Genomic DNA, 10,071 nt, shown 5'->3' on the forward strand with positions numbered 1-10,071 from the left:
ACCGAAAGAGTGACTTCCTTCACCTCTCATATCTCAGAAACTAATTGTCACCTCAACTTGAAAATTTATCGGGATTGCTGTCTCGTCATAAACTATCATTTCGCACAAAATTCAGTTCCAAAACGTGGGACCAAAAACGGGCTAAAAAAGGCCCATTTTGCGGTCACTCTTTTAATGAAGAAGTCACGCGATTCACATAGAATTTATTTCTCCCAACCTTGCGCCGAGTATTCGATCTACGGCTAACACTCCCCGCGAACTTATCTAGTTACCGAACGCACGGTGTCTGGCTCGGTAAACGGCTGGCCGGAAGAGCACCGCTAATATCGCTGGTTAAACACGCGAGTCTCACCGCACGGGTCGGATTTTTGTGGACGTTGCAGCGCGTACAGCTTCCACGTGTCGAGCGAGGGCCAGATGCAGCCTGTGCCCTTCCCACCGGATGCGCTGATCGGACAAGGGATACCCCGTCATGCGCGGCAAATTAATACCCTGAGCCACGGGGAGGTCGTGTGCGCCGTCACGATCTCGAATCCGACCAAGTACGTGTACACCGGCGGCAAAGGATGCGTCAAGGTCTGGGACATCGGCCAGGGCGGTACAGGAAGCACCAAGTCGGTGTCGCAGCTCGACTGCCTGCAACCCGATAACTACATCAGGTGAGTGCTTTCCATAAGGGACCAGCGCGCGTTTTACGAACATAGCTATGTCCCTGTTCCTTCGATCGCGAGAGTCTTGTTTCTGTTCCAAAGTAGATACAGGTTGCGTTGATTAAGGGGTTATGCCTACCTGCAAGGTTTGAAAACACAAGTATATTCGGGATTTTTTTTAAAACACTCAAAGACTTTTTTTTAAATAAACCTTTATGTGTTCAAAAGTGTACATGTTAAACTACTTGTGGTAATTTTTGCGATGGAAAATATACATAAATAAAAAAAAATATTAGCGATCTCTCGGCAGTGAAAAGAAAAAGTGTTCGAATTGAAGAAAAAAAATCCCGAATATACTTGCGTTTTCAGACCTTGCAGGTAGGCATAACCCCTTAAAGGGTGTTGGGTATAATTCTTCATACCGTCAAGGACCCAGTCCCTGATCAGAACCCAATTCCTGTTCAGTTTAGGAAAATAAACCAAATAATAAGCATATTATGATAGAAATTTATTCTAACAAATTACTAAATAATTATGAAGTATTTTCAAATTTATACGCAAAATTTGTTAGCTCATAGTAAAACGTGTAAAGCTGATCAGAAACTGCTCCCTTTGCATTCTTCACTTTCAAAGTTAAATTATAAAATCATTATTATTACGTGCGCACTTTTTTAAATACCAAATTAAAGGTAAAACATAGATTTACTGAAATAGCAAAAAAATCTTTTGAATTTGGTTAAGTTTTTCCTTTACACGTTTAAAAACCCGCGGTAGTTACTCTTAAGTGATCAGGAACTGGGTCCTTGACGGTACGTATGTAATACTTTCTTAAAGGCTCTCACAGGCTGACGCGAATATTCGCGACAGCAGCGGATTCGCTGCGGTTCAGCAGTTTTTAAGGCTTCGCCAAACCAACGCGAACTTCGCCGCGCGGAGCGGACCCGCCGCGGATCAGATAACACTGCCCAAAAGCCACCACGTATAAAAAACTGCTGTCTTATCGCGTTGGTTTAGGGGAGCCTTTACCCTTCGTGGTGTCACACCTTCTTATAATCACAAATCGATCACGTGGACTTCACTGCACCCCAGCGTCATTTTTGTGTTACCATCTTCCTACTTCCGAAACTTTTAACTTCTGAGTGAGAATTCAGTGATAATTGTCTTTTTCTAGAAATGTAAATTTTGAAATGATGTAATTTGTAGCTGCAAAATAGTTATGGAAGAAGTGGATTCTTTTTGGTTAAAATTCACCAAATTTGTAAATATCAGGGCCTACAAATTTACAGGAATGTTAGCAAAGACATACATATACTTCTAGAAGAAAATTGCCTGCGGTGCGATACACCCCGCGTGACCACGAAATGTTAAGTGCAAAGGATATTTGCTAGATGAGAAACGAGAAGGGAAATTGGATAGAGGATGCTGATGTATGCATCAGAGCCATGATATCGTATTTAGAAGATTCTCTCCGTGTTGGAACCCTCGTTGAAAGTGATTGCATTTTGGCTTCGTCAGACACCGAGGGCGTTCTGATATGATATCAGTGCTTCCTTGGCGGACGGAGCCAGCTGCAGTGCGGCGGCGATACGTACACCGTAACAACTGTTGAATGCAGGAAATCGTGATAAATGCGGGGACGCGATAACCTCGAGAATCTCGATCGAGTGGTGTCTGCGTTTGTTGTGACAGCACCGCGGCTGATTATATTTGTAAAAATCTCGAATACCGATTGATAAGTGGTATTAGATAATGCAGAAGGAAGTGAGAACCGAGGGTAATACTTTTAAATATTTCCATGCATTCTGGGTACGTATAACCGGGATGGCCGCGGTAACACAGTAAACATGAATTTTACGCAAACGTTTTTATGTTGGAAGGTGATTCAGTTCGTAGCGATCTGCGCTACGCATGGCTTCTGTAGCTTCTATTTTCTCGGTGGTTTATAAGTATACTGTTAAAGACGATGACACTCGTACCTGCGAGTAGATATTACAGCGACGTGCGTTACGAAAAGTAACGCGTTTCAATTTTCTTACGAAAAGTAGCGCGTTTCGGTTTGCCACGAAAAGAAGCACGTTCCGTAGTTTCTGACGAATATTAGCACATTTGACTGCCTCGCCACGAAGAATAGCACATTTCGTACTGTTGCGGCGAAAACTAGCACGTTATACTGTTTCGCCACGAAAAATAGCACATTTGGGAATTTACGGCGAAAGCTAACATATTTTCCGGTTTGGCCACGAAGAATAGCACGTTTTGGATTATATTGCAGACTGCAGAAACTATCACGTTTCAGCGCGTGGTCAGTTTAAAAGAATTCAACTGTTGAAAATAGTGTTTAATAAATAATAATTCTAGGTAATCTCCAAGAGACAACACATATGAAAATTTTAATCTACATAATTTAAGTAAGGGAGGGTGGGGGAATTGCGAACGCGGGGTAAACCCGAACATGCTACTTTTCGTTGCAAACCGCTCAAACGTGTTAGTTTTCGCAGCGAAAACCGAAACGTGATAGATTTCGTGGCAAACTGCTCAAACAAGCTAGTTTTCGCAGCGAAAGACAAAACATGCTATTTTTCGTGGCAAACCGCTCAAACGTGCTAGTTTTCGCAGCGAAAACCGAAACGTGATAGTTTTCGTGAGAAAGAAGGCAAACATGCTACTTTCCGTAAGAAAATTGGAACGTGCTAGTTTTCGTGAGAAAATTGAAACGTGGTACTTTTCGTAAGAAAATTGAAACGTGCTACTTTTCGTAAGAAAATTGAAACGTACTACTTTTGGTAAAAAAATTGAAACGCGCTACTTTTGGTAAAAAAATTGAAACGTGCTACTTTTCGTAACGCACGTCGACAGAATCTCTACGATCCCTTGCAACTTTAAAACTGGAAGAGAGTAGCCAATATCGCACTAGTCACCTGAATCAGTTCCAACGTACCTCATCAATTTCTCAGTAATCAATGAACATAAACGTCATCTGATGATAAAAATATCAAGTATAAATTTCACGATTATATACCCTATTCTGTAGGTGCTATAAACTTTTATCTGCCTAAATCGTACCTGTTACAGTATGCCACAAAAAGATTAATAACAATTTAATTTATTCCGAACAAAAGGTTAAGCACGTAATAATAGGCGCCTAAAAGATCAAGCTACAACATCCAATAGTCACTTGCCTTCGAATTAGTACCAAATATGAAATACATCCCTGCACAGGTAGGCACTTGAATACAGAAATTAGTATTGCTTTCAGTCACGTGAGCTACCCTCGTTCTCCTCGAACAGCTACACAGCGATAGATCGACGCCAAGGAAGCTTTCTATTCCAGAGAAATACCCAGCGAAATTGCCGCCAGTTAGAATCTCATTTTACGGCCCGAGGGTTGAATCATTACGATCAGAAATCGTTCGATCGCAATCGCTTACACCGATAAATTCGGTATTCCGCGGGTGTAGCGCTGAAAAATCGCGCGGACCGCGTCGAGGAATGGAATGAACGTTGCACATCGACACTTTTACGACACATTCGCGCGCGACTCACGTTTCGGCCGCTGAAAGGGGTGGAATAATATCGCGCTCGTATGACTGTTAATGCCCGCGCGGTAATTGAACCCCGCCGAACGGCGGGGCAGAGGTTTTTCCGCCCCTCCCCTCGGTTCTTCCTTTTTCCGAACGCGCGGCCCCCGGTCCGCTCGCAAATTTAATACATTCCCCGCGGTAATGCATGTCTCCCTACATTAAAAGCTACTTTATGATCCATCGGTCACAGTTGCTAATCATGGCGCGGGGGCACGGTCGGCTGATCTCGGCACGCTCGGACGCGCAAAAATGATTACCAATTTTAAACGGCTGTGAAACCGAGCGAGGGCAGTCGAATTTCCGACGGCGTCGTTCGAACGCTCGCGCCATAAATCGTTTTATTCGGCGGACGCGCTCGCGCGCGCCTATCGCTGTGCACAGGCGTTTTATCGATAAACGAGATTGAAGGAGAATTACTGCTCAGAATGCATTGTTAGGTTTCCGCGGTGGCCGCGCGTTTATTACGCGTCACGCGATCGCGCCCGTAAAGTCCGGGGATGATCGCGATCGGTAATTGAAGGATCGACGTTAAACAGTCGAGTTTCCGCGCCCTTGCGGTAACCATTATAACGGCGCGTGACACGGGAGTAGCGAACGGAGGGAATAAAATGGTGGAGCGGAGTGTCTAACCTGTCCCATCCTGGATGTGCCCAGGTCGGTGAAGCTGCTACCAGACGGCAGGACGCTGATAGTGGGTGGCGAGGCGAGTCGGCTGAGTATCTGGGACCTGGCCAGCCCCACGCCGAGGATCAAGGCTGAATTAATCTCTTCCGCACCCGCCTGCTACGCCCTGGCGATCTCGCCGGACTCGAAGGTCTGCTTCAGCTGCTGCAGCGACGGCAACATCGCCGTCTGGGATCTCCAGAATCAGACGCTGGTCAGGCAGTTCCAAGGGCACACGGACGGCGCCTCCTGCATCGACATCTCCGCGGACGGCTCGAAATTGTGGACCGGCGGCTTGGACAACACCGTCCGCTCCTGGGACTTGCGAGAGGGCAGGCAGCTCCAGCAGCACGACTTCACCTCGCAGATATTCTCGCTGGGCTACTGTCCCACGGGAGAGTGGCTGGCCGTGGGCATGGAGAACTCGAACGTGGAGGTGCTGCACGCCACGAAACCGGACAAATACCAGCTCCACTTGCACGAGTCCTGCGTGCTGTCGCTGAGATTCGCGTCCTGCGGCAAGTGGTTCGTCTCCACCGGCAAGGACAACCTGCTGAACGCGTGGCGTACGCCTTATGGTGCCTCGATATTCCAGGTGAGGAGCGTTTAGATTTATCGTGGGTAACGAGGTGATACAAACCGAGGCGAGTCGGAGCAAAATAAAAGTTCAGTCTATGTAGACAATTAACGGCCTATTGCGATAGGTGCAGTCGTGAGGGATGCGGTAATACGATCGATAGGAATGCTCGTTTCTGTAGCGATGTAACAGACCAGGCTGGATTCTTGTTCTCATTCGACTCGTCTCGGTTTCTACCCTGTTTCAACGATTGTTCTGCATTCGGTTCCTGTTTCTCGGGTAGTCTCGCCTTCTGCAATCAAAGCTGATCCTTCATTGTCCTGGATGCGCTGCTTGTTTCGGTGCCTAGAGTATATTCCCGTGACTTTTTCGGTTCTTGAAAGAGTTATGAAGAACCTTTATTCGGAATAACCGTTATAAAGAACCTAAATATCAGAGTATACAAGTATAAGTTACGGTTCCTATATAGCTCTATAACTCTTATTTTTTAGGTTCTATAACTTTACAAGTGATCCTTGCATACCGCCGAGTGTATACATATACATATGTACAAATCTGTACATAATATATATTTGCTTACTTATTTATAATAATTTTTAAACAATTTGGGTACACAGAGTAATCTATAGTTGTAATATGTTGTGATTTCATTTACTGTAAAATTCTGTAGAATCTTTACAAGAATTGGTTCTATAACCGCTTTGTAACTTATATAGAACCTAAAAAATAATAGTTATAGAACCTAAAAAATAAAAGTTATAGAACCTAAAAAATAAAAGTTATATAGCTATATAGGAACCGTAACTTATATAGTCTGATATTTAGGTTCTTTATAACTGTTAATCCGAATAAAGGTTCTTCATAACTCTTTCAGTGAGAACCTTTATATAACAGTTTGAAACAGTTATTTTCGAAACCTATTCAAGCCCTGGTTGAATCACATAAATAGTAGGGCTCTTACTATTCGGATATCCGAGCACCCGGATCGGTCGTTATAACTTGAAATCAGGATCTGTATCCGATTTCGAATATTTCATCATAATGACCCGGATATATCCTGATACTCGGGTACTCGAATCTAAATTAAATAATAAGTATCCGGATATGCGGATATCCGAATATAAATTTGGTGGGTATCCGAATTCTCGGATACTCGAGTCTCGGATATCCGTAAATCCGAGACATAGTAAAAGCCCTAATAAATAGTATATTCTTCTCCTAGCCTCGGTTAAAATTTCGGGTGTCAACACTCTCCCTCCATCGCGTCATACTAGCTCAAGAACCCAGAATAAGCTAAAGTTTCTGACAAAAATCTCTCACTTAAAAGAGAACATCCCGAAACCGAAAATTCAAAAAATTCTGAAACTTTATGAATATGAAGGGAAATTCCTCCTGATTATAACGCAATTTTTGTTTGCTGCCAAAATTCACTCTAAGGGGGTGTAATTGACCCCCGAAAATCCCGCTATTTTCCGATTTTGTGGTACAACTCGTGAACTGTAAAATAATTTTTTTACCAAATGAGATAGATCTGGTTAAAAGAAATAACTTCTGTCTTGAAACTTTTTTTCTATCTCTACAGTCTGCGAGTTATAACAGAAACCGAAAAATAGCCGAATTTTCAGGGGTTAATTTCACCTCCCGCGAGTGAATTTAGGCAGCAAACAAAAGCTGTGCTGTAAACATGAGGAAATCCACCACATATCCACAAAGTTTCATAACTTTTTGAATTTTCGGGTTCCTGATCTTCCCTTGTTAGAAACAGAACCAACCCTCGCGTCCTCTCGGACGATCGTTCTTGGTTGAATCACCTCACGTAGAGAAACCGTGTGTGTTGCGCTGCTTTCAGTCGAAGGAATCGTCGTCGGTGCTGAGCTGCGATATATCTGCGGACGACAGGTACATCGTCACCGGTTCCGGTGACAAGAAGGCAACCGTCTACGAGGTCATGTACTGAACGAAACCGCGACGGGATACCGAACTGGTTCCAAGGTGAAGCCTCCTCCTCCGCGTGGGTGTACATATAACATAGGTTTTCTTATACGACACTATGAGAGACGTTTGTTGCCCGTTGTTCTTGTTATTGTTGTTGTTGTTACTCTTGACGAGGAAATGGACCCGTGCAAAGAAACGAGCCGAACGAACTAGAGGGTCCGAGGGTCCACGATCGACGGGGGCAACGGTGACCGTGACCGTTCTCCTTGGAGAGGCGCGCGAAAGTCGCTCGATCTCTCTGCGAGGATCAAAAAAGCGAGAATGAAACGGGAGGGAACAATTGTTTCGTTTTCTGTTCGAACCAATCGATTATCCGGGCCGCGTAGATCTTTCTCCCAAGCCGATCAATTTTTTTTTTTGTACTCGAGAGTCTCGAATTCAGTTCGTTCCGCTCGTCGCGTGTGATCGCCTTTGGCAGCCCCCGCGCGTGTTAATTAGAATTAAAACGCTGGCATTCGTATCGCCCCCCTTTGCCCCTTGTACATTTTGTATATACGTATACATATTATATATACACACACACGCACACATATTATATACACACACTCACACACGCATACGAACACGAACACGCTCACACACACACACACACACACACATCGGTCTTTAAGTACATCGTCATATTTTTCTACGTCCCCTAAAAGTGAGACGGTAAGCGAAGAGCTCGTAAGAAGGAAGAAAGAAACAGAGGCGTGTAAATACTGTCAGGCTTAGAGAATGTAAGTGAAGACAAGCTGAGGCGAGAGACGATTAAATAAAAAGGTGATACTCGAGACTATAAAACACCGCCATCGATTTATTCATCCACCACAGTCATTTCCATAGAGGAGCGGAGGACCAGCGAGAGGGGACGGAATGATTTCGTCCGCGCCGAGGATCATCGTCCACGAAGGTACGTAGGTGCGCGCGTGGATATTCCCCCGTGTTCGGCGTTGGGAAACGTAACCACCGATGAACGAAGGGATTCGCGCGGCGGGAGGTTGCCGAAACTATGAAACAGAGGGGCGTCACCTCTGCGTGGCCCATAAACGTTGTTAGCGGCCGGCGACAGACTAACGCGGGCTGTCGGAGCGGGAAAAAGCGCACGGCATCAACAATATTTAGCCGGAACGCTGGCGGGGTCGTGTCGCGAAAATCACGACACTGTTTCGTCGATAAAAAAAAAAAGAGAGCCAGCCACACGGACTACGTGTCGCGGTGGACGCGCGGCGGGCCACGCGTTTTGCGCCGATTTCCACGGGGAGACAAATTGCGGCCAACGCGCGATGGTCGTGTCCAGCCAAACTCCGCCGACGACTCTTGCCACGCGGAAATGCACCGGTTCCCGTTGGGCCACTGAAGTTCAGCCGCGCTGGCCCGTGGCGGCTTCTCGTCTGAGACCTGCGTGTGCTGGTGGCGGATTTAGAGCGGGGTGACACCTGGGTCCGTCGGTGACTAAGGGTGGTGACGATGGAATAAGCGCGATTTAAGGGACATAGTGATTAGAATGTAGAAGTTGGTGGGTAGGTGCTAGGAATTTCCAGAGCATTGGGTTTGCTAGCGAATTAAGGGGAGGTTCCGGTCTAAAAATCGATTTTTTTTATCTCATTTTTCGAATGCTCAACCTTTTAGGAATATATGTTTAAAAGGATATTTTGAAATTCGTAAAGTTTACAAAGTTATAGGCATTTGAGTAGCGGCAAATGCATGGGTAACAACCGAACACTTGGCGCTGATGTAAAACTTTAAGCGCTTTTTTCTCGAAACAGTGTTCTCAAAATCGGTGGGACCTGTATCTCCAAAAGTTATTATCCGATTCGACTGAAACCTTTTTTATTTTGAAGAATATACTTCTAGCTAGGGGAGAAGCCAGAAAAAGTTACAAAAAATTGAAAATTTATAAATTTTAAAGGCGTTGATAGGACGAAGAATATAGTGAAAAAGTGATTTCAAATTTCAAGTGTCGTTATTTTCTTAAAAAATGTTATTTTTGCATTTTTTTCTGGTATCCCTCCTGGCCAGAAGAATATTCTTCAAACTAAAAAAAGTTTCAGTCGAATCGGATAATAACTTTTGAAGATACAGGTCCCTCCCACCGATTTGGATGAATTTTTTGACGCCTCGACTTTGACGACTCCCCAGTGCGGTCTGCAATGATTAATTATAAAACAAAAAATATATTTCTATAATTTAAAACATCCTTAATACAATGCAAAAAGTTCCATTGAATTATATATAGTAGTTTTCCTTTAATTAATTCCTAAAGATCACCTATTTTGATGGGCTCTAGACCGGACCTTCCCCTTAATCGCTAAAAACTTTGTCATTTTCCGGTCGATTTACTTCTGGTTGGTGTTATCTTTTGCGTAAAAGTATCAGTTTTACGCATATGAAGAGGAACCGGACGTTTTTTTATCGGATTGTATTTTTCCGTGAGGAGGTAAAAAAAATTTAAAAATCACAATTTCTTAAAAACTTTTCCATAAAAAAAAATTTAACCTTGATTTTTGAAATCAGCGGGAGAAAATCTATAAGAGAAGTCACCTCTCATCAAATGTACATTTTCAGTATAAACTAGTGTTATTGTAAACCACTTCGACGATGTTGTCGGCAGGTGTAGCACCTG

The 10,071-nt window shown here is 44.1% G+C and overlaps 1 protein-coding gene across 5 annotated transcripts in view; it reads left to right on the forward strand.

Annotated features, from left to right (window-relative positions):
- LOC143366584 (transducin-like enhancer protein 4) overlaps positions 1-7,698 on the forward strand; it is a 65,841-nt gene extending 58,143 nt beyond the window's left edge. For all 5 annotated transcript variants that reach the window (XM_076807714.1, XM_076807716.1, XM_076807715.1 and 2 more), the window contains 3 exons: positions 384-659; positions 4,886-5,489; positions 7,321-7,698. In XM_076807714.1, the coding sequence (XP_076663829.1) occupies positions 384-659; positions 4,886-5,489; positions 7,321-7,428 (988 nt within the window). In that variant the 3' untranslated portion in view covers positions 7,429-7,698. The remainder of the gene's footprint in view (positions 1-383; positions 660-4,885; positions 5,490-7,320) is intronic.
- The last annotated feature ends 2,373 nt before the right edge of the window (positions 7,699-10,071 follow it).

The sequence above is a fragment of the Andrena cerasifolii genome, chromosome 3 (genome assembly GCF_050908995.1).
Source record: "Andrena cerasifolii isolate SP2316 chromosome 3, iyAndCera1_principal, whole genome shotgun sequence".
In the NCBI taxonomy this organism is placed as follows: domain Eukaryota; kingdom Metazoa; phylum Arthropoda; class Insecta; order Hymenoptera; family Andrenidae; genus Andrena; species Andrena cerasifolii.